The sequence below is a fragment of the Budorcas taxicolor genome, chromosome 2 (assembly GCF_023091745.1).
Source record: "Budorcas taxicolor isolate Tak-1 chromosome 2, Takin1.1, whole genome shotgun sequence".
NCBI lineage: Eukaryota > Metazoa > Chordata > Mammalia > Artiodactyla > Bovidae > Budorcas > Budorcas taxicolor.
This window is the reverse complement of record NC_068911.1, coordinates 128,823,823-128,849,908: the sequence shown is the minus strand read 5'-3', so window position 1 is coordinate 128,849,908 and position 26,086 is coordinate 128,823,823. Positions and strand designations below refer to the sequence as shown.

At 37.6% G+C, this 26,086-nt stretch overlaps 1 protein-coding gene across 1 annotated transcript in view; it reads left to right on the top strand.

Moving 5' to 3' along the window:
* The window catches only part of DNAH7 (dynein axonemal heavy chain 7), a 254,731-nt gene extending 229,548 nt beyond the window's left edge, over positions 1-25,183 (top strand). Inside the window, exons 58-65 of the mRNA XM_052658581.1 lie at positions 503-664; positions 7,211-7,396; positions 9,522-9,659; positions 13,620-13,850; positions 16,466-16,618; positions 18,390-18,567; positions 22,468-22,571; positions 24,977-25,183. Of these exons, the coding sequence (XP_052514541.1) occupies positions 503-664; positions 7,211-7,396; positions 9,522-9,659; positions 13,620-13,850; positions 16,466-16,618; positions 18,390-18,567; positions 22,468-22,571; positions 24,977-25,183 (1,359 nt within the window). The remainder of the gene's footprint in view (positions 1-502; positions 665-7,210; positions 7,397-9,521; positions 9,660-13,619; positions 13,851-16,465; positions 16,619-18,389; positions 18,568-22,467; positions 22,572-24,976) is intronic.
* Positions 25,184-26,086: the final 903 nt, after the last annotated feature.

Below are 26,086 nucleotides of genomic sequence, written 5' to 3'. Positions count from 1 at the left end.
CCATGGTGATCTGGGAACAAACATTGGAATTCATAGTTTTTGCTTTGCAGTGCTTAAGTTGAAATCCTCCAAAATCATGTATATATACATATATCTGGAGAAGGAAATGGCAACCCACTCCAGTATTCTTGCCTGGAGAATCCCATGGACAGAGGAGCCTGGTGGGCTACAGTCCATGGGGTTGCAAAGAGTTGGACACGACTGTGTGACTTCAAACACACACACACACACACACACACACACACATACATATATATATAAGGTAACATTGAATTAGACAAGCTCACTATACTTTCTGAAACCTGGTGTACGTAGCTGTGTGTGTCAACTGAACATGCATACAAATGAGCATATTTTTGCCTAAATAGCCAGTGAAAAAGTTAATTCTGTTGACATGGATATATTTATCAGCAAAAGTAGTTACTTCGATTTTAAAGTATGATAAGCATAATGCAGTGTTGGGGAAGAAAGAATGATGCTATACCATTTCTTCTCATTACAGGAGGAATTCAAGAAACTACTATATGGCCTCTGTTTCTTTCATGCTTTGGTACAAGAGAGACGGAAGTTTGGCCCCCTGGGGTGGAATATTCCTTATGAGTTCAACGAGACTGATCTCAGAATCAGCGTACAGCAGCTGCACATGTTCCTCAATCAGTATGAGGTACTATAACAGTTACAGCAAGGACATTACCTGTTGTGCACTTTATCACAGAGTGTTTGTACAGTGAGCAAGGATGTCTGATTAATTTCTCCTTTTATAGAATGAATAGCAGAATATGCATTAGCTAACAGGGTTCTGCATGTATGGCAGTGGTCCACAGAGGAGGTGGGACCTAGGTAGCAGTGAGAAGCTGTATCAGCTACTGCAGCCTTAAAACAAAGTTGTTGTCTCTTTGGACTTTAAAATTGTTCCTGTGCAGTTTATTTTTGTTTAAACAAATAAACAAGAGGATTTTTCCGTGAGGGAGAAAATAATGAATAGCAGGATAGTTTCCAAAAGTTTTTTTAACTAGGATTTTGTTGTAATAGGATATTATAAATGCCCTAGTAGGTAGTTAGGATGTCAGCTTATCTGTTAACAATCTGTATTTTATCATTTATTTTGATACATAAACACCTATGGCAATTTGAAAAGTGATCATACTGTACGTATTTTGTAAAGGGTTTGGGAACATCAGCCAGTCTCAAAAATGGAAAAAAAAAAAAAAAAACCAGACTGATTTCCCTCTGTTCATGGCTTTATTTTGAGGGAAATGTCATAGTACTATTTTTCTAGAGTTTGGGCTATTTGTCCCAGATCAGACAAACTACTTAAGCCAGTGGTGTTAACGTGAGTTACAGATCCTGGGAAGAAGCCCCACAGTGTCATGTTGTTGTCATATCAACCACATTTTGCCCCCTTGCTCTCCCTGCTCTGTCTCTGTCTCTCTGAACTGAACTGAATATGAAATTTTAAAATACTGTGTGTGTGTATTATGTATGTGTGTGTGTGTGTGTGTATCATGTATAGCGGTAACATTTGGGTACACAGAAAAGATAGCCAGAGGCAGAGATTAGAATTATGCCGTGACAAACTGAGGAACACCTGGGGCTACAGAAGCTGGAAGAGGCAAGAAAAGATCCTCTTAGAAGTTTTGGAGGGAGTGTGGCCCTGCCAACACCTTGATTTCAAACTTTTAGCGTCCAGCACTATCAGACAATGAATTTCTCTTATTTTAAGCCATCTATTGGCAGGCCTAGGGAACTAAGACAGAAGACCAACACAGTACCCATGCAAGAGATGCTGAGAGTTTAAACCAAATCATTTGGACTAGGATGGGAAATGTGGAAGAGATATAATAGATATGTAGGGACAAGGATTGAAAATGACCTAGATATTAAATGGTAAAGGAATAGGAAGAAGTCTCTTAATGTTAGATTTTAGGTCTCAATTGGTGGTCCATCCACTGATTAATCCAGACAGGAAATAGTACCAGGAATTAATAGTTGTATAGCAGACGGGTTAGTGAAATGGGGATGGTTGAGTGGATAAATAATTTAGTCTTGTACATTTTTTACATCTGAGATGACTAGGTTGATAACCGTGATATTTGATAGGCTTTTGGCATATAGATATAAAGCCCAGGAAAAGAAAGCACGAATAGAAAGCTGTAAATTGTTAATGTGTAGGGAGAAGCCTGAGAACACCTGAGATTTAAAAGAAAGGCCTTGTAGAGTAAAAATGAGCTAAAGCCTGACAGCTGGTGAGCATCCAGTATCAGTAGTAGGAGAGAGGACGGGAGAAATGAAAAGTGCAGACAGAGAAGCCAGAAGAAAAGGAGAGAGAGCACACTGAGTGAATAAGGAATATCAGGAATTGTCTGTCATAGCAAATCCTATGGGACTCTCTCACTGACATCTAGGACTGACTGACGGGATTCCTACTGTTAAATGACAATTGAGCAGTACTTCCCGTTCCTCGAACAGATTAATCATACAACCAACCGAACAAAACTGCTATGCACTCATCTCATAAAAGCCATCTAGAGATACAGGGAGATTTTTTTTTTGAGGAATGTGATTCACAGTTCCCTTTGATATTGAATCTAATGGAATTCTTCTTCAGCAATCAAAACTTTGTTCTTTGTATTGAAGTGCAATTTACCTGCAACATTCTATTAGTTTCAGGTATACAACATGATTCAACCTTTGTATATATTGCAAAATGATTACCACAATACTTTTAGTTATCTGTCACCATAGAACTAAAAAAATTTTTTTCTTGTGATGAAAACTTTAAAAATTTACTTCCTTAGCAACTATCAAATTTGCAATATGATATTACTAATGTCACGATGCTATACTTAGATCCCCACGAATTATAACTGGAATGTGTGTCTTAGTCTCTTTTATCCATTTTGCCTTCCCCACAACCCCTTGCCCCATGGTAGTCATCCGTCTATTCTCTGTATCTATAAGTTTTGTTTTGTTCATGTTTTTCAAGATCCTACATTTAAGTGAAATCATACGGTATTTGTCTTATCTCACTTATTTCGCTTAATACCCTCAAGATCCATTCATTTTGTCACAAATGGCAAGACTGCATTCTTTTTATGGCTGAGTAGTATTCCATTGGTATTCCACATCTAGTCCACATCTCCTTTGTCCATTCATCCATCAATGAACACTGACATTGCTTCCATGTCTTGGCTATTTAAATGATGCTGCAATAGACATAGGGGTGTATATGGCCTTTCAAGTTAGTGCTTTCATTTTTTTTGAATAAATACCCAGAAGTGGAATTGCTGGGTCATATGGTAGTTCTATTTCAAAACATTTTTTGAGCAACCTCCATACTGTTTTTCATAATGGCTGCACCAATTTACATTACCACCAACATATGTATTATTTCCTGTCTTTTGATAATAGCCATTCTGACAGATGTGAAAGAACATCTCATTGTGATTTTGATTTGCATTTTCCTGGTGATTAGTGATGCTGAGTATCTTTCCATGTGCCTGTTGGCCACCTGTATGTCTTCTTTGGAAAAATATGTATTCAGATCCTCTGTCCATCCTTTAATCAGATCATTTGGTTTTTGTTATTGAGCTATATGAATTCTTTATATACATATTAATTTTTAAAGTAAATAAGAAAAATTATAAAAGAAGAAAATGCAAGTAGGTATATATAATGTACTTGGCTGATGGGTAATTCCCAGAGGTGTGTGTATGTCATTGTGTGTGTGTGACTATGTGTGAATAAAAGTCCCACCCCTCACTGTCACCATAAGTTCACCCCAAAGCAACCAGTTTCACAGTAGGGCCTGTCCAGACTTCTTCTTGTACACAAATAGTTAACATATATACATATATATAGTATATGCACAAATTTTCTTTAAAAACAATCATATTTGCATATCATTTTCAGCTTGCTGTTCTTACTCACATATGTTGTAAACAATCATAGTATAGATGTTTGTCTCAATGGCTGCATACACAGCTTCTCCTTTTTGACTATCAGGATTTTATTTCCTTTTCATTTCTTACTATTCAATAATGGTGGTGATGGTTTAGTCGCTAAGTCATGTCTGACTCCTGTGACCCCATGAGCAGTAGCCTGCTGGGCTCCTCTGTCCATGGGATTCTCCAGGCAAGAATATTGGAGTGGGTTGCCATTTCCTTCTCCAGGGGATCTTCCCAACCCAGAAATCAAACCTGGGTCTCCTGTATTGCAGAATGATTCTTTACCAACTGAGCTTCGAGGGAAGCCCTCCACTATTCAATAATAAGCAGAGTTAAAATGAGTAACTTCATATATCAGCATAACCTTGCATACTTGTTGCCTGGTTCTATGCTCTCTCCCAGTCCATGGTCTAAACCTTCTTGTTACAACGGAGCAGGGAAGCAGTCCCAGCATACAGCTGCTATTTCTACAACCCCAGACGATGGACCTGGGCCTCTAGGAGAACACATTCCTGGGTTTGATTGATTGGCCCTGTTGTGATGAAGCAGCTGAGATAAATACCAGTGTACCCATCAGTTCTCAGGGGAATGTTGGGAGGTTTAACCATTATATGTAAATCAAATTCTTCCCTCTCCAGATGTCATTTTATGTCTGCCTCACAAAGCACTCCCAGGGGCCAGCTCATCCTCATATATTAACTATTTAATTTGTGCAGGAGTTTTTTTTTAAAACAGTTTTATGACCTATCAGCAAGGCAAACCCAAGCAGTACCTGCATCTGCAAACTCCCCTCATCACCATGCCGGCTTCTCCCTCCTGCTTCTGCTTGTTTCTCGACCAGGTCTTGGTCCTGAGGTGTTCTCCAAAATTCACTACCTTCTCTTCCAGTTCTACCAAAGAGCTAGTCTCAAAATTCCCAACCCTGAATTCAGTAAATTCTTCCTTTGAAATTAGTACCACCTATTCTTCCCAAGAGCTATTTTTTTCTGTTGAAGGGATTCCTCAAAGTGGGATCACTGGGATGTACAATGTATACACTTAAACCTTTAGCAAATAACTGCAGAAAGATGTGTAGAACAATTAAAAAAAAAAAAGATAGGAAAATATCCTAAAGTAAAAAATTTCTATATTTTAGTAGCAAACATTTAAAAACATTGCTATAATAAAAAGCCATAAACAATTAAACATCATAAAAATAAAAGACAAGATGACTTGGAGAAAATATCTAAAATTTGTATAACAAACTGATCCTGTATCTTAATAGAGCTTTTAATAATAAGAAAAAAGATATTCATTTATGTGAAGAAAACACTTAAAAGAAAAAAGTGGATTATTTAACAATAAGAAATACAAATGGCGAATAAATATTTCTCAAATGTCAGAATCGAAAATAAAATTAAGATATGTAGCATACAGTATGGTGACTATTGTTAATACTATACTGCATATTTGAAAGTGGCTAAAGAAATCAGATCTTAAAAGTTCTCAACACAAAAAGTTTTTGTAACTGTGATGATGAATGTTAAATGAGCTTGTTGTTATCATTTCATAGTACATACAAATACCAAATCATTATGTGGCATACCTGAAACAAATATGTTATATGTCAATTATATCTCAAAAATTAATTTAAAAATTAAAAACAATTTTATTGCTTAATTATCATTTTATCTAAACGATAACACTCAGTTTTGTTGTGAGGAGTGAGAGAAAATTCTTTATATTACTGGTGGGTATGTAAGTATTTAGGCTTCCCTGTTAGCTCATCTGGTAAAGAATCTGCCTGCAATGCAGGAGACCTCGGTCAGGAAGATCCGCTGGAGGAGGGCATGGCAACCCGCTCCAGTATCCTTGCCTGGAAATCCCCACGGACAGAGAAGCCTGGGGGCACAAAGAGTTGGACATGACTGAGCAACTAAGCACAACACATCTAAGTATTTATGGTTAAGCTAAACAAAATTGCAATATGAAAAATCAGTTTATTTGCATTCATAAACATTTAGAAATTATGTATACTAGTGAATACAATAAAAAAGCAAAGTAACAGGGAAAAATATCTCTACAAATTTGATAGAGGTCAATTTATTAAAGAGTTTATACAAATAAAATAAAACTATTAAAACTTTAATTGAAAAAATGGATGGGAGGCTACTTATAGAAGAACAAATGTTATTAGAAATTAAAAGATCATAAATTTTATTAGTATTCTAGAAAGTGCAAATGAACGTAATATTAATTATCTTTGGGCAATCAAATTAGCAAAGATTTTAGAACTGTTTTAACAACTACAGTTGCTACAGTCTTTCAGGAAAGTAGTTTGATAACATTAATCAATTGCTTTTTATAAATTCCTTTCCATTGACGTAATTTCCTTTTTAGGAATCTAGACTAAAGAATCATTAGAAAATTTAAGAACCGTATATTTAGTGAAACATAAGTTAACAAAGTAGAAAATTAGGAGCCACTAAAGTCTTCAGTATTAGAATATGATTATTAAGATAGTATTTTCATATACTATTTTAAGGAACAGTAAAATATATAATATGAGATTTGGTGGAAAATTATATGCAGAATTGTACATACAGTATGATTCGAATTGCCAAAATATCAGTATATACAGGTATAAAAAGGTGGTGAAGGATATTAAAACTGATTATCTCAGATTTGATTGGTTTTGAACGTCACTTGCTACTGCTACTGTCACTTAGCAGTGGTGGATTTTCAAGGATGGGATTATGTTCTAATTTATTTTGCATCAGGCACATAGTAGGTGGTGCACTAATGCTGGTCGAATAGTAGGTGAGTTCACAAGTTATGGATCTTTCCTGGTGGCTCACATGGTAAAGCGTCTGCCTACAATGCCTACCAGAGACCCGGGTTCAATCCCTGGGTCGGGAAGATCTCCTGGAGAAGGAAATGGCACCCTACTCCAGTACTCTTGCCTGGAAAATCCCATGAATGGTGGAACCTGGTAGGCTACATTCCACAAAGAGTCGGACACGACTGAGCTATATCACTTTATCACAAGTTATAGAGGATTTCTTTTCTTTGCACTGACGGATTGAAAATGACAGACCACAAAAAGAGAGAGACCCTGGGGAAAACTGCAGCAACTTAGCTGGGAAGCGAACATACAAAGGGAAACTGTGGTGATGCAAATGTTTTGTAAACTGTTTAATAACGTGAGCAAACAAGAAACACGGTTCTGTATGATGTGGGACTGCTAAGTCTTGCCTGGTTGAGCAACTTGAGCTCTCCTATAGGACCTGCCCTACGACGCCCTACGCTACATGACCGGCGAGTGCAATTACGGCGGCCGCGTGACTGACGACTGGGACCGGCGCACGCTGCGCAGCATCCTAAACAAATTCTTCAACCCGGAATTAGTTCAGAATCCGCACTATAAATTCGACTCCAGTGGCATCTATTTTGCGCCTCCTGCTGGGGATGTAAGTACCTATGTTCTTCCAGAAAACTGAAAGCAGTAAAGCATGAAATTCCTCTGATATGGTGATTTTTTTTCTCCCCCAGAGGCTTTTTTTTTTTTTTTTTTTTTGGTTAATCATTGTGTGTTCTTCAGTCTTACAGGGACAGAGCAAACCCTATGCAAAGACGGAGTTAGTAGTTTCCTGTTTGCTGTAATGTGAGGACTATCAGAAACATTCCTCACCCAAGAATGGCTTCCTCAGTGACCTGAAATTCTCTTACTGTGAATTCAGTCCTTTGGGTCAAAAGACATTGGCCCCAATTAAAATGAAAATGCACATGAGAAGGGAGTTACAAAAGAGTATTAACAGTAATAGTTAATATGTAGATCATGCTTAATTATTTACAAAGCAGTTACATGTAATTATCTCTTTAGAGCATCGAATTAACATTGATGCTATTATTCCTTCTCTTTTACAAGTAAGAAAGTAAGTTCACTAAACGTAAATGACTTGCCCAAGATCCCAAAGGTAGAAAGGGACAGAGCATCACACCTGCTTCACAAGACCAAGGTTGTTGGCTCCTATTTTTTCCAGTCCTGTCTAACAGATGTATTTGCCTTCAGATTATCAAACAGTAGACTTCTAGGGACTGCCAGTGTAATTAAATTGGTTCTCATTTTATTCCCAGAAGTGAAAAGGGCACATATTGAAAGTTACACACACAGCCACAGGCAACAGAGGCACATACCTTGACTCCGCATCCACTTGGATGAGTTCTACCTGAGGGCAGACACCGAGAGAAAGAGAAACACCGGCTCCAGAGTCCAGGTCACAGATTGGGTGGGGCAAGTCAACACAGGGAGTCGTGGTAACAGGATTTCCAGTAATGAATTGGAAAGTAAGAAGATGGCAAGATAACATCAGGTTGTGTAATGAGCCCCATATTGAAAAATCATCAATGACCAATTGCCCCACCTCACTGTATGTATATGTGTATATATGAATGTGTATAACTATACATATCCTTCCCTGATTATACATATCTTCCCTGGTTGCTCAGATGGTAAAGAATCCACTTGCAATGTGGGAGACCTCAGTTCAATCCCTGGGTTGGGAAGTTCCCCTGGAGGAGGGCATGGCAACCTACTCCAGTATTCTTGCATAGAGAATCCCCTTGGACAGAGGAGCCTGGCAGGCTACAGTCCACGGGGTTGCAAAGAGTTGGATATGACTGAGCGACTAAGCACATATGAGCATCAAGAAAAGTATGGAATCTTTTTTTTAATCTTTTTATTAAATTTTTTATTTTATATTGGAGTATTGCTGATTGACAATGTTGTGATAGTTTCAGGTGGACAATAAAGGGACTCAGTCACGCATGTACGTATATCCATTCTCCTCCAAACTCCCCTCCCCTCCAGGGTACCACATAGCATTGAGCAGAGTTCCCTGTGCTCTAAATAAAAGTATGGATCCCTAGGTTGGGAAGATCCCCTGGAGAAGAAATAGCTACCCACTCCAGTATTCTGGCCTACAGAAATCCATGGACAAAGGAGCATGGCAGGCTACAGTCCATAGCGTCTCAGAGTCAGACACGACTGAGCAACTATCACTTTCAACACTCATGGAATCTTGTTGGAAGTTTATGTAAATATAAAATATGTGTGCATGAGTATAAAAGATTTATATTAATGGTGGTTATCTCATGATAAAATCTCAGGTAGTTTTTACTTTTATGAATTAAGTGGATTTATCACAATAAAAGAGTAAATGGAAAAATCAGAGTAAAGCATAAAAAAAACTACTGTGGTAAATTAAGAACAGTCATCAGCAAATGTAGCACAGAAACATTTCTGTGGAAGAAATTTCTAAATGAAGTAGCCAGGATATTCCTCTCTCCATTTAAAAATTCATTTCAACTGAGTGGGACATTTTTTTTCTCTTTCTAAATGTGTCCATATCTTCTCCCCACCTTTTTTTTTTAATGCTTTGGCCCTGGATGAAAGAAAATGAAAGCATTCAGTGCCCAGTCTCACAGGCTCATCCTCTCAACAACCTGAGTACTGAAAATACCTCTTTTCAGTGAGCAAGTTCTATAGGATAATTGATTTCTAACCTCCTGGCTTCTTGTTATTTATCTTTGCAGCACAACAGCTACATTGAATACACAAAGACACTGCCTCTGACCCCAGCTCCAGAAATCTTTGGGATGAATGCCAATGCCGATATCACTAAAGATCAGTCAGAAACTCAACTGCTGTTCGATAACATTCTTCTCACACAGGTATGTGATCTATGCAGCAACTGGATTCTGAGGCTGGAAAGGATGGTCCCCAAGCAGCATGAGCCCACACGGGAGAGGCCCAGGCACAGAATTCCATTTGTTCAAGTGGAGAACCATTTTTAGGAAAAGAAAAAAAAATATGTACCTTAAAAATAAGTTAGAGTAAATGAATGTGTGAGTTTTGTTTTCATGCTTTTGATTTGGAAAGCATCTTTGAGTATCATTCTGCTGCCAGCAGTTCTTTGAGTAGCATTCTTTGAGTATCTCTGAGCATTCTTTGACATCATTCTGCTGCTAGGAATTCCATTTTGCCTCTCTTGGCTTGAATCATGCCCCAGAACATATAATATGTCCTTTATAAATTTCTTAAAGTGGAAGAAGACTTCCAAAGGTGCCTGGAAGCAGTTTGATGCCAGAATTCATCTAGAATTTTCCCTATTTAATTTTCTAGTCTCTTACTAATGCAATATTTTTAATGGCTTATCTTTATCAAACATTCCAGAACATTTAACCTAGTTTGCATAGTTTCTTTTCTCATCAATATTTTATCAGATTATATAATATTTAAAATATAATAGTAAGTATGAAATGAATTAAAAGATTTAGGAGAACTATTGCCTCTGAGACATGCAGCTCTGTTGGTGAGAGCATAAATGTAAGGGCACATCAGAGAATGACCTCTTAAGGCACCAGGATTCAGCATGCCATGCACAGGTTAGTTCATTTGAAGGAAAGATGTTTAATCTTACTTGTCTGTTAAGAGATCATGTCTTGTATTGTTTTCTGTTAGAAGATATGCTTGTTCATTTTAGTTCTGAAAGCAAATTAGTCCAAATGGTGAATTCCCTTAATGATTGCATGAAATTTTAGTACGTTAAGGATGATTATTCATCAAGCAAATTATTCCCCTAACTGATTTCGAGCTGATCTTTTTTTATTTTTATGGAATCTCAAAGTAATAATAATAATAATGATTAATTATTTTATAGTGCTTCTTGTATGGGAGCACTGTTCATTTAAACCATTTAGGTTTATGCATAACAGTGTAATGCTTACAACAGTCTTGTGAGGTAAGGTGCTAATTATTCCCATTTTACAGCTAAAAGACTTAGACACAGAAAGATAAGTAGTTAACTCAAGGTCAGCTAGTACAATTTAAAGCCAGGACTCTGAGCCAAGTAGTTTGACTCCCACTAGTTTTGGCTCCAGAATCTGTGTTCTAAGCTGTGCAATACTCTTTCTAGATGTTAAAAATGGAATAAACCTCAAAGGCAGATAACCAGAGATGCTAGGGGAACTAAGAACTGGAAAGAAAGAAAGAAAGTTAAAGAACCGGATTGAAAGAAAGAAAATGAAGTCGCTCAGTCGTGTCTGACTCTTTGCGACCCCATGGACTGTAGCCTGCCAGGTTCCTCCGTCCATGGGATTTTCCAGCAATAATACTGGAGTGAGTTGCCATTTCCTTCTCCAGGGTATTGTCCCAACCCAGGGATCAAACCTGGGTCTCCTGCACTGCAGGCAGACTTTTTAACCATCTGAGATACCAGGTAAGTCCAAGAACCAGACTTCTCTGGTGGCTCAAATGGTAAAGAACCAGATTAGGAGAATGAAATAGTGTGCTATCATAGATGAAAGAGTTCATGGAACTTCTGGCTCTGGTCTGTTTTAAAATAACATCTGCTAATAAGGCAGAAAGGACAAAGACCATATTTTAATATCCATTTTATATGTTAATACCACTAAGATCAATTATTGCTTGAACAGGAAATTATATTTATAAACAGACAAGAATACATAGATCTTTAGCAACATTAGTGCATGTAGTGTGCAATAGTCTGACAACAGGAGAGTTATAGCATCTTTGGCTTTTTTTAAACTTGACCGACTGTGCCACGTTACAGAACACATAAAGCAGTGGTCTTATTCCAACAGAAAAGGACTCAGAATCAAACAAGTTTAAATACACTTGGGGTATCTTCTCAGTATGTGATAAAACAATGTCTTTCAATATTCTCCAAATCAGATTGGCAAATACAAATTAATGTAATGGGTAAGCAGGAGTTCAGTGATTCTACATTGAGTTTACCACAGTTCAGAGGCATCAAAATAGACCAGAACAGCGGTTTAGAGAGCAAGGTCATGAGGACAGGACCTTCACATTGTGTATTGAAATAAAATATCTTTTGAAGTGAGAGGAGCTAGTGGGGTTGAGAAGGTTACTTTTGGAGAGCTGTCTTACCTATGCTGAACTGCCAGACTTGCTTTTGAATAAGAAAATTGTTTCAACCTAAAATATTGTTAAACTAGAAATGGAAAGGTTGAATTCCATGATGTCTCCTTGAAAATGGATCCCACTTATCTTTATTTGTTTAATAAAAGGAAAACAACTGTTAGAAGATTTCAAATGGTATTTGTGAAAACTGTTAAGAAAAGATGGTTAAAAAAGAACCCAAGTTAAATAATTACAAATAAATAACACCCTTTTGTTCTTAATTCTCGGTATCAGTTGGGTATTACTTTTATTTTATTTTATTTTATTTTTTTTGAAGTTTGACACTAGGTTTGTTTTTTTTTTAATTTTTACTTTATTTTACTTTACAATACTGTATTGGTTTTGCCATACATTGACATGACAAAACGTATCTCCCCAACTGTGTGATTTTGGTGTGTGAGAAATAGGTATAGCAATATTTGTGTTACTAAAATATTTTTCTTACATTTTTGAAGGGTTATAGGCCTAGGATTTATTTTGGGGGTGGTGGTTGGCGGGGGTTTGGTGGAGGTGCAGCTCTTGTTAGAAAACAGGAATGTTTTTAATGAGTTTATAGTACATTGTATGTACATCAAAATACAAATAGAAATCAGCATATCATTCTTCAAATGCAACAGAAATAGATATTTCACTAGTTTTGAACAAATATTCATTACCTTCTTTGTTATCTGTAATTTGTTTTATATATTTGTTTGTAAACCTAGTACTTTGGGATCGTGGTAAAGGATTACTATATTGGCATAGCCCCCCCTTTTTTTTCTAGCTTGTAATTAATACTAACAATTAATTTTTTATTGCACATTTTTATAGGAAGGTGTTAGGGTACCATTAAAAATCTTCCTAGAAACTCGAGTAGAAGTTACTGTCAATATGTATGGAATAGATCCAATATAGAAACTAGAAAATATAAAATCTGAAATTAAACTAAACACAATTTCCTGGGGCTGAAAAAAAGTGAGATGTATTCATTTATATTCTAATAGTGCGTATTCTCTCTCCATGCACACACACACACACACACACACACACACACACATTTATTTTGAGGATTTAAAAGGTTTTCTCAGAAAATACAGATTCATTTATACAGTGCCACTATAAACATAAGAAATAAAAATTGAAATGAAATTCCCTTCCTTGCTTCCAGTGTGAATTACTAAAGTCTGCTCTATCTCTATAACTCTTCCAACTGCTTGGAAGATTAGAGCTTATTTTCTGTGCCCTCTTGGGTTCAAGGAGAAAGCTATATCTCTGCTTTTGGCAACCAGTAGGCACCAGAGTTATTATTAGCAAATATATTTTTGGCAAGCTTTCTCATAGCAAAACCAGATTTCCTCCTTCTAGGCTTTGATGCCCATCATCACTTGACCACCCCACCATGGTGAATGCTTTTGCTCCCTCTGTCCACAGCATCTGCCCCTCCCTCAATTCCCAGAGAGCACAGTGCTTCCTCCAGACCTCCTTTTGCCATTGAACATTGTACATAACCTTCTAACAGCTGTTTTCCTCCTGAAGCTCCATTCCCATGCCTGTTAACCATCACTTCAATAAGTCTTATGTGGAGAAGAATCATAGATAAAATAGCAAAGTAGTACTCATTCTTATAAAATTTACTTTAGGAATTTTCCTATCCAGCAATTCTAAGACTTTGGTGAGCATTTCTGATTCATAGTTTAAACTCTTCCCAGTCTCGTTCAGCAGATGCTGGTGCAAAATCATCGGATGAAGTGGTAGATGAGGTTGCTGGTGACATCTTGGGTAAACTTCCAAACAACTTTGACGTTGAGTCTGCAATGAGGAGATACCCAACCACGTACACTCAGAGCATGAACACAGTGCTTGTTCAAGAAATGGGACGGTTCAATAAGTTGCTGCAGACCATAAGAGATTCGTGCATTAACATCCAGAAAGCAATCAAGGTAAGGGCAAGTCCAGCAAGAAAAAAAAATCATCGAAATAAACAAATCATTCATTTACTCAGCCAGCATGCATTGGGCACAGATTCTATGAAAGCGCTTTTCTTGGTTCTGAGATAGAGAGAAAATCCCTGCCCTTAAAATGTATATGGAATTCTGGGGCTGGCAGTCAATAAGTGGGTAAGTGAGTATAGAGTATGGTACATAAAGCAGTTACTTGCTGGATGAGATATATGCTAAGAAGGCAGAAAGCGTTAAGAGGTAAGAAAAACAAAGCTTCTGCCCTCACTGAGCTTACCTTAGTGAGGAAGACAAACAATTAACAAATAAACTTTCAGTGAATGGTAAATTCTATGGAAAAAAATAAAATGGGATAACGATGTGGAGGGTGAGAGGTGAGAAACGCAGTCATCTGGAGTCAGGCCGTTCTGAAGAGAGGCCCGATGGGAGGGGCAGGTCATGGAATGTTTGGGCAGCGGGTTGAGCCAGCAGGAAGGCCCTGAGAGCAGCAGCCTGGCATGGCCGAGGGGTACCGTGGGAAAGGCTGACTTGGCTCAAGCAGAGTGAGCACAAGGGAGACGGTAGAACAGAGAAAGGGAGGCACAGGCTTGCGATGGCCTTGTCGGCCAAGGCTGGGATCTTCAATTCTATTCTAAAGTGTAAAGGCAAAGGGAGGCCTTCAGAGGAATTTAAGCAATAAAGTGAAATGACCTGTTTTGTATTTTTAAAGATTGCTCTGACCTCTGTGGGACGGATTGTAGGGAAACCAGAACATGGGCAGAAGCCAATTATAAGATGGAGGTCTTCCAGCTGAGCTGGTTTCTTGCAGTAGCAGTGGAGGTGGAGGAGAGTGGTTGGATATGAGTTATTGTTGAAAGAGGAGTCTATCTGGCTGGCTGTGGTATGATCTGGCAGGGCTGTTTGGCTAAGTATTCAGTATCTTGTGTTTCTCCTTAACCTGGTTCTCCCTATTTCCTTCCTTCAAAATGAAGGCCTGGCTTTCCACATTCTAGAAGATAAAAGGGGAAAGAGGCCTGAGGGAGCTCGTCAGCCGATACATGCGGATTCACTTAAATCCCAATTTGGGTATGGGAATTCTGACACCAACTAAGCCTGGCATTCTTCCCCTCTAAGGGTTTCTTCATTTTCCTTTCCAGGTTTCATTCAAAGTAGGTGATGTGCAGTTTTGTGGGGAAAGACCCAGGAGTCTGTTTTTTAAGGCAGATCTCAACAATCTTCATTTTAGTACCACCTTCTTCTCCCTAGCTAAGGCCATCAATTCCGAATATTTGGAATATCCTAGTTGATTCTCAGCTTTGCCCTCTGCCAGTTTAGGATTGAGTTTCTCCTGACAACTAAGTCAGCTACCAACAGTCCCATGCTTTCTAACTCCCAGTATTGTTTTGCTTCTTCCTGCACCTGTAGGCTTATGGGGTTTTTTTGGAGGTGTAGTATTTTTTGTTTTCAGGGGGTGGATTTGGCCATACCACACAGCATACAGGATCTTAGTTTCCCACCAGGGATTGAACCTGTGCCCCCTGCAGTGGAAGCATGGAGTGTGAACCACTGGACCACCAGGAAAGTTCCTAGGCTTATGCTTTTAAGAAATAAATTCCTTTACTGTTGTTTCAGGGTTTGGAGAATGAGGAAAATGAAATGTGGGTGTTTAATCCATTAAATTTACTCTAAAATTTTCTCCATATGTTAGTTGGAATGATAGTGTCAGCTATGGAGAAAACAGAAATGATGGCAACTGGCCCAGTTGCAAGATCACATAGGAATTTTCAAGGGCTTCAAAGTTTTACCATCTGTTAGGATCTTCAATTTTATTCTAAAGTGTAAAGGTAAAGGGAAGTCTTCATTATGCAGTGAAGCAAATGATCTATTTTACATTTCAAAATGGGATAAAATCAATTAGACTTCACAGTTGCAATCCAGGATATTCAACCTTTCAAAGCACTTTTTATCATTTTGCTCATTTTATATTTATCACTATCCTTTCCAGGACAGAGGTATGTTAGTTGTCGGTTTAATAGAGAAATAAACTAAGTCAAAGTTAGGCTGTGACTTAATAGGCAGTGAGAAGCCAAGTGTTGATTAAAATCTTCCAAGCTGGGCAGAATGGGTAAAGGTAGTCAAAAGGTACAAACTTCCAGTTACAAACTATGTCCTGGAGTTACAATGTACACTGTAGTGACTATAGTCAATAATACTGTATTGCATATTTGAAAGTTGTTAAGAGAGTAGATCTTAAAAGTTTTCATCACACAAAAAAATATAACTATGTTTGGTGATCAATGTTAACTAGGCTTATTGTAGTGAACACTTCACAATATATACAAATATTGAATCATGTTATACATCTAAAAATACTGTATGTCGGTATTCTTTATATTTCAATAAAACTTTCTATTAAAATTTGATTAGATTAAAATTGTTAATATTTTTCCAAGAAATAATTCAAAGATTCCATATCTTGTGAATCAAAGAAAATACCTTTTCTTCCTCCCTTTTTTTTTTGCTATACTTAACTAATCATAACTGTAAACAAGTTTTATTATAAAATTATTTAAATGCTAGAATACTGTCATGTCAAACAATGGTTAAATGTGTTTCAGGGGCTTGTAGTGATGTCTACAGATCTTGAGGAAGTGGTTAGCAGTATTCTGAATGTCAAGATCCCAGGAATGTGGATGGGGAAATCATACCCAAGCCTTAAACCACTTGGGAGCTATGTGAATGACTTCCTTGCAAGACTAAAGTTTTTGCAGGTGAGTTCATCCGAATGCTCATATATTAGGCTTCTTTTGATTTCATTTTCTTCACTAGGATTTGCGACTCCATGTACAGTAGTCTGCCAGGGTCCTCTGTCCACAGGATTCTCCAGGCAAGGATGCTAGAGTGGGTAGCCATTCCTGTTTCCGGGGGATCTTCCTGACCCAGGGATCAAACCTGGGTCTCCTGCATTGAAGGTGGATTCTTTACCATCTGTACCACCAGGGAAGCCCATAATAAGCATTATTGTCTAGTTTTTCTGTGTATCCCAAGCATAAATGACCACTACTCAATATCACATACAGTTTATGTAACTATTGAAGTAAATTGTCAAAATACTAATATTGGAAGTAGAATTTCCAGAAGCTTCTTTAGGAGAGGTGTTCATGTTCAGTGAAATTAGGAATTCAAATCAATGACATTTGAAGAGAAAAAGGGACTCGTTGTGTTGATATTTCTATTGAATATTTAGCTTTAAGAGATGCCTACAATGGAGCATCCTACAAGGCCAGACAAGACTAGTAAGGAAAATTATTTCTTCCTTGTGCTGCACTCTTCTAGGTCATGAAATCACTAGATTGCTATTTCAGCCCAAGTCAGTAATGGGCTAATTGTCTTGGAAATGTAGAGTGGGCAGAAGCCTGCCTCCTAATTACCTGGCAATATTGGTTCTTAACTATGTTCTTATTAACAGTTCTATTTGTTAGAAGTATTAATTTCCAAAGTACTATATATAATGCATAAAAAATTGCCTGTGAGGAAATTTCTCCAGGGATGGATTGACTAAACTCCCCTTCTATAACATAGGCCTTCTGTAGTACCAGACTTGGTACTAAAGAATTAAGACTGTTCTTGACTCTACCTTGGATGCTTATAGGGGAAAGTTCTTCAAATTCACTTCTTCAGACTGACTTCTATAATTTACCACTTAGTCAGTCAGTACTCAACTACTTGTTATATGATATGAACAGAGTTACCCAGGTATCTTGATACTTACAAAGATCTTAAGCTCTCACTACCCTGTATCCTCTGGGCGTTTATTATACAATATAATGTCTTCATAAGTTGGATTCATTGTATTTTAGTGAAGTAGAAGGAAGAACTTCTAAAGGAATATTCTACTGGGTACTATAAACCAGAGAAGAAAAAAGTGAAAAAACATTATCATCTAACCAGACGTTGTAGGAAGATCTTCCTTTATTCAACTAAACATGATCTAGCAGGCAACAATGTATATTAGAAACTCAATATTGTAGGGAACTTTTCTGAAAGAATCACTGCTCTGTGCTCACTCAGTCATGTCTGACTCTCTGTGACCCCAATGGACTGTAGCCCATCAGGCTCCTCTGTCCATGGGATTCTCCCAGCAAGAATGTATCCTTTTAAACCTCCAGGGGATCTTCTGGACCCAGGAATCGAACTTATGTCTCTTACATCTCCTGCATTGGCAGGTGGATTCTTTACCACTAGTACTACCTGGTAAGCTGCAAACAATCACTGGGCATGTATAAAACAGTCATTTGTATCTGCATTTATACCATTGCAGGAGTTGGTGCAATGGATATGAAATTGACACCAGAACACATGCTGAATATGCTGGCTATTTTTCAAACTTTGAGAGTCTGGCTTTTTATTCCTCCAAGTGTTAGCTTATTAGTTTACTAGAAAATAATAGGGGGAGTATTAAAGGGCAAATTTTATTAAGCAATGTTGTATTCAAAGTGGAAAAGGCTCTAGTGTCTGGACACTTCTGCTTTGACACCACAGCAATGGTACGAGGTCGGCCCTCCTCCAGTCTTCTGGCTTTCTGGCTTCTTCTTCACACAAGCCTTCCTGACTGGTGCCCAGCAAAACTATGCCAGGAAACACACCATCCCCATTGATCTTCTTGGGTTTGACTATGAAGTGATGGAAGACAAAGAATACAAGCATGCTCCAGAAGATGGTAAGTGGCAGTAGTGGAATGAGTTGGCTTATATCTTGACATGTAACAAAAACATCACTTCTTGCTCAATTTTCTCAGCTGTTAAAAAGGCAGAATGAGCAAAAGAGAGCAAGAATAAGAAAAAAATGGGGATGAAATGAATCTGAATAAAGAGTATATATCCCTTGCATTGTTTCAGTTTTACACAACTTTGTAATTCTGAAGTTATTTCTAAAACAATATGTTGGCTAGAAGGTAATCATCAAATTAACAATACATGGGATAATCAGCCATAGTCTTTTTATGGCTTGTTGTTTTAATTGATATACAGTTGATTTCCCATGTTCTGATCATTTTTGCTGTATAGCAAAATGATTCAGTTATACATATGTATATATAATATATACATGTTTTATAAATATACATATACACACACATCCTTTTATATTCTTTTCCATTATGATTTATCATAGGATACTGAATATAGTTTTCTGTACTTTGCAGTAGGATTTTGTTGTTTATACTTTCCATATATAATAGCTTACATCTGCTACCCCCAAACTCCCATTCCACCCCTTCCCCAACTCATTCCCCCTTGGCAATCACAAGTCTGTTCTCTATGAGTCTGTTTCATAGATAGATTTATTAGTGTCATATTTTTAGATTCCACATATAAGTGGTATCATACGGTATTTGTCTTTCTGACTTCACTTAGTATGACAACTCCAGGTCCATCATGTTGTTGTAAATAGCATTATTTCATTTTTTAGTGGTTGAGTAATATTCCATTGTGTATATGTACCATGTCTTCTTTATTCATCGATGTATCAATGAACTTTTAGGTTGCTTCCATGTCTTGGCTATTGTAAACAGTATTGAAGTGGACACTGGGGTGCATGTATCCTTTTAAACCATGTTCTTCTCCAGATATATGCCCAGGAGTGGGATTGTAGATCATATGGTAGTTTTTTAGTGTTCATTACTCTGAGAGATGAATCCAAAAAAGATATTGATGCTGCAATTTATGTCAGAGTACCTATGTTTTCTACCAATGTTTTCTACATTCTACCTATGTTTTCTTCTAAGAGTATTTTAGTATTCATTATAACATTTACATCTGTAATCCATTTCGAGTTTATTTTTGTGTATGGTGTTAAGTGTTCTAATTCACTTTTTTTACCATGTAGCAATTGTTTTCCCAACACTATTTATTGAAGAGACTGTCTTTTCTCCACTGTAGAGTCTTGCCTCCTTTGTTGTAGATTAATTGACCATAGGTGCATGGGTTTATTTCTGGGCATTCTATCCTGTTCCACTGATCTGTATTTTTGTTTTTGTGCCAGTACCATACTGTTTTGCTGACTGTAGCTTTGTAATACAGTCTTAAGTCAGGGAGCATTGCTCTGGCTATTCAGGGTCTTTTGTGAGGTCTTGTGTATTTTGGGGCCATGAAAAAAGCTACTCACTCTTAAAGTGACTTTAAAGTGGCCACAATGCCATTGTAAGTCTATCTAGATTTAGTATCATATATTCTACATGTATTTGCCCAAGATTTGTCTTAACTGAATCACCCTCTAGCACCCAGTAGTTCAGATATCAATGGGAAAAGCACTACAAAGCAAGAAGGGGGCAGGAAGGAGTGAACAAGGGCTGGGGATGCTGCCACCTCCACTCTGTGCTGACCACAACTCACAGAAGCAAAGTTTCTCACAGACCATGAAAGTGAAAGTCACTCAGTCATGCCCAACTCTTGGTGACCCCATGGACTATAGTCCATGGAATTCTCCAGGCCAGAATACTGGAGTGGGTAGCCTTTCCCTTCTCCAGGGGATCTTCCAAACCCAGGAATTGAACTGGGGTCTCCTGCATTGCAGGTGGATTCTTTACCAACAGAGCTATCAGGGAAGCCCCACAGACTAGGAAGGGCTGTTAAAACGGGACCCAGTTAGTATCTCCCGTCATTTTGTTTTGTGTTTCCCATATGGCCCATGAGAGACAAAAATTTATTTGTCCCCATCACATTTCTTATAAAATTGTTGTTAGGTTGGAGGGAACTTTTATCCCCATTGCCACTGTTCTTAAGGGGTTAAGATGAATTCTTCTCTTTACTCCCTCTGACATAATCTTTCTTTTCCAAGTAAGGAATAGATCACCCATTAGTTAAAGCCAGACATTTACTGGGCTGTGCTTACCAGTCAGCAAGGTCAGAGTATTAAAAGCTCTCTGGGACCTGACTGCAATCTCCTCTACTTTCTCTGTTCCCGTCTGTTATTGTGACTGGCCTGCAGACTTATATCTGGCTGGAGATGTGGGCATGTAGGATGTGCTTGCAGACCTCAACTGGCCCCCTCAGGCAGGTCCACCCCTGACCTGGCTCCAGGCTCAAGATGTGTTTTGCAATTCAGCTTTACTAGAGTTATTCTTGGGAAGTTATTGCACAAGTGCTTTGCCAGCAAATAAAATTGATCTTTTATTCCAGCTATTCTTTCCATCAGTTAAAACCTAGAGAGAACAGAGGGTAAGTCTTCCCCTCAACATCCATCACTGGGCTATCTACATATGGCCTTTAAAATTTATAACTAAAATTAAATTTAAATCTCTTGGTCCCACTAGTCATATTTTCTATGTTTTAATAGCCAATCATATTGGAAAGGGAGAAGGCAATGGCAACCCACTCCAGTACTCTTGCCTGGAAAATCCCATGGACGGAGGAGCCTGGTAGGCTGCAGTCCATGGGGTCGCTGAGAGTTGGACACGACTCAGTGACTTCACTTTCACTTTTCACTTTCATGCATTAGAGAAGGAAATGGCAACCCACTCCAGTGTTCTTGCCTGAAGAATCCCAGGGACAGGGGAGCCTGGTGAGCTGCCATCTATGGGGTCGCACAGAGTCGGACATGACTGAAGTGACTTAGCAGCATATTGGAAAACACAGATATAAAATATTTCCATCACTGGAGAAAGTCCTATTGGACAGCACTGCCCAAGTGGATTTTCATATCCTATTTTCAAAAACTTCTTTCATCAGGATAGCTGATTTGATTCTAACTGTACAAGATAGACAAAAACAGGCATTCAGTTCAGTTCAGTCGCTCAGTCATCATGTCTGTCTCTTTGCTACCCCATAGACTGCAGCACACCGGACGTTACTGTTTTACAAATATCTTCCAATTGTTCTCTGGATAAAAAAACAGATATAGAGTTAAATGAATTGTTCAAGATCACACCGCACATTAGGAACTCTTCACCTATGTCTTCCTAAGTTCTTCATTGCCTCCCTTCATATCTGTGCAACAAATTACAATGAATATTTTTGTGTGCCCATTTGAATTGATACCCATATCCAATTCATGAAACTTTATACAAGTGGATAGCCAGGGATGTGATCCAGGTTTCATGGATTCCTTAATTTTTGTTCTTTAGTTGATCATGTATGACATTGCCTTTTGGATTCTCATACAGACTGAGGTGCAGCCTTGGAGTGAGAAGATTCTAAAAGGGGAGGAGAAATTTAACTTTCAGGACATAAGACATCAGCAGAAGGGTGTTTTGTTCCCATGCTGCCTAGAAGCCACTGGGTCCCTACAGTGACATTAAGAACTTCTGTAGATTTTGTGGACTCAACATTATAGTCATTGGTCAATTAAAATATAAACCAATGTTTACCCAAACAGAGAACTTCATGTAAACTAATTTAAAATTCCTTTCCTCCTTTTGTCTCCCACATCAAGTTTTACTAGGCAAAGTATAGCTATTCTTAAATTAAGAATATTAACACAAACTCAGAAATTGACTTTTAGAGCAGATCTTCGTTTGCTGACCTAATGTCACTTGCATAGTATTCACCTGTAGGAATTTCAGCGTCACAACTCAATCTGTATGCATATGCAAACTGTTGTATTAACCTGCTTATATATTTAGGTGTTTTCATTCACGGACTATTTCTGGACGGAGCTTCCTGGAATAGAAAGATCAAGAAACTTGCAGAATCACATCCCAAAATTCTTTATGATACAGTGCCTGTGGTTAGTATTTTCTAATGATATTTATGTGGGGGGCTATTTTATACACGTACATAACATATGCAGTCAACTCTTATTATTTACAGTAGTTATGTTTTATAAACTTGCTACCAACATTAGTGAATACCGAACTCCTAGGCAACATATAAGATTTTTGCAAAAAACCTAAGCAGAAACACCTAGGCAAAAATCAGGTGGCCACATTTTCATTAACTGATCAATATATAACTTTATTTGTCTTCTGTTTAAAGATACCTTATTTAATATATACTGTTGATTCATTAACATTGAACTCATGGACTATAACTCAATCCTAAACAGTATTTATAAGGCATATCACAACCTTCTTGTATGAGGGAAATAGACAGCACCTCAACCCTACACTTAGGGGCCTTTTTAAACAGAAAAATTACCAACCGAAAAACAAAATGCAAAAAAGCTTAGCATCGAAAGGATACTTGTTTATATTATACTTGTAAGAGTTGAAACAAGGTGGCAGAATGTCACCAGGTTCAACTTCAGTTGGGAATATGCTTGCTGGTGACTTAGTTTTTGCTGCTCTGGCATGCTTACGAATGAACATGAAAGCACAGAATATCAATATTAGGATTAGGACTAAATCTTAATGATAGGCAAATTTGCAAATATGGAATCCAGGAATAATGAGGACTGACTGTATACATGTATCCACATCCACACATAGGTTTATGATTTCTCTTACATATACATTGACCTAAAAATGTGAAACTTGCAGATTAAAAGATAATTATATGAAAACCATCCATTTAAAAAAATTGTTTTCTAGGTACCAGTCTTAAGCATGGGCACACTAAGCTATATAAATACTAAGTTTCCAGCTGTTACTGCATTATGAGAAGATGGCTAGAGAGATTTTCACATAATTTGAAGGGTCAGTCTGGGATAGTGATAAAATATAGGCTGAGTTTTACATGCTGCTGCTGCTGCTAAGTCGCTTCAGTTGTGTCCGACTCTGTGCGACCCCATAGAAGGCAGCCCACCAGGCTCTCCCCTCCCTGGGATTCTCCAGGCAAGAACACTGGAGTGGGTTGCCATTTCCTTCTCCAATGCATGAAAGTGAATATTGAAAGTGAAGTCGCTCAGTCATATCCAACTCTTTGTGACCCCATGGACTGCAGCCTACCAGGCTCCTCTGTCCATGGGATTTTCCAGGCAAGAGTACTGGAGTGGAGTGCCATTGCCTTCTGGAGCCACTCAAAGACAGGCAATAATCCTTCAGAGCAGTTCTAACAGATGCAGAGAGGGACCAGCTGACAGCCGATTGCAAGAAACCTGCCATGTATACCAAGATACTGTGGGCAGATAGAGTTTCAAATGAGACCCAAACTGAAAGTCACAAGGGCAAAATGTATGCAATTGCAGGAGTCCGATCTGGATCCGTACAGAAACTCAAGTTTGTGAATGAATAGGATTTTAAGTAGATAATCTTCTGAAAAGTCACTAGTAAGAAAAACTCTCATTAAAAAAATCCACTTAGTTGAAACAAACCATGTCCAACTTGAGTGTTAAGTCCTTGTATTTAACAGTATCTTAAGAACAGCTTTATAGATCTCCATATTATGTGGGAGAGAGACTAGCACCCTTATTAGCGTCTTCATACAGTTTGTGCTTAAACCTGAGAAACAACAACAAAACAAGGAATTCCAAACAATGGGGATGTCAAGAATTGCTATTAGTACTGGACAAAGGTATTCAAGTTCTAAAAATGAAACACTGTTTCCCCTTTTTGATCATAGTTTGTTCTTTACTCTTATATTCAGAAATTAACTTGCTCTAAAATTTTATTGAGATTAGTGAGGTTCAACTGTGCTTAACATTCTAGGAACTTGACTAATGACTAAGAATAATCATAGAGTTGTATTGCAGTTATAAAGGCAACTATGTTTTAAACAGCCCAAAATAATAGCCCTTTGAAAATAGTCACCTAACATGGGGGAGGTGATCTAGTTCAACAGTCACTGATAAAAATCCTTTCAGAATATTATGGGATTGGCCTTTAATAAAGCAACATAATTTTGATATCAGTGGTAGCAGTTCTCACCTTTGAAAAGTATATCTGATTTTATTATTAGTGTAAACACCAAAAGTCATCCTCAGGTAGGTGTGGTAGGGAGATGATGAATAGATGGGTAGTATGCTTTCTCAGAGTAGATCACTATTTTTTCTTATTTAGCTTCTAAACTGGTTCTGAAGATAATTCTGAGAGCTCTAAATGTTTTGAGCAATGACAGCACTGCTGACAAAAATAAAATCAATTTAGCCCATAGAAATTTGTAGACATAACTAACCTTATGCCAACAATCGCACATTAAGTTCTGTAAATATAACAAACAGCCTTGACTTAAATTTTGTCTACTTCCTTTTTCTAGATGTGGCTAAAGCCCTGTAAGAGAACAGATATACCAGAACGACCAAGTTACACTGCCCCATTGTATAAGACAAGTGAGCGGAGAGGAACACTGTCAACCACTGGCCATTCTACGAATTTTGTGATTGCCATGATTCTTCCCTCTGACCAACCCAAGGAACACTGGATTGGACGGGGTGTAGCACTGCTGTGTCAACTTAATTCATAATTAGAAGGTGTCATTTCCCTGTTTTCATATTCTTTGTTAGATAAGGCAGTAGAAAATATATTTTACTTTTTAAAGAAGTGATTTGGTTTAAATCAATTTGACTAAAGTTATACTTAATATTTAAAATGACTCATACTTCAAAATTAGGAACTATTCTAACAAAGATTAAATAAGACACACTGGTATATTTGCTCTTTTTGAGTAACTTTATTTGGGGAGCGTTCCATAAGCATTAGGAACATACATAAAATGACACACCACTGTTGACAATGAAAAAACAGCATTTGATCATTTCCAGCTTTATAAATTTTAAAAAAATGATTCAGTTACAACAACAAAAAAAAGTTTAGATATTTTAGCAAGTATCACCTTGCAGGACCATAATCACATTTAAGCCACTGACTTACTGTTAATGGAAAATATTCACACTGCATCTAGTTACTATAGTATTTCTAAGCATAATCACAGCTGATTGAATGCAATGTGATATACACCAAAATTCATATGAATGTCACACAGTGACAGCATTGTACAAGTAACATTAATGACCTCCAACAAACACATGTTAAATTAGACTGGTCAAGCTAAATGGAATGTTGGAGCCAAACAGAAATGTAGTGGAATTCAGATTGTCTATTAAGACTTGAAATTATACATTAGGATGATGTAAAAACTAAATACTGGTGGAACCCCAAGAAAAATACTAGCAGCAACTGTTACAGCCCTCTTAGAAGTTTAAAAAAAAATCTAGCAAATAAAGATACTACCATTTTTGAGAGAATATAAAACTTTATATACTTCAGCATACCTATTTGCTTTAAATCAGGCATTTATTTTTAAGACTGGGAGTATATTCCAGCTGTTGCTTTTCATAAAAGTTTTAAAATTAAGCAGATTTAATGC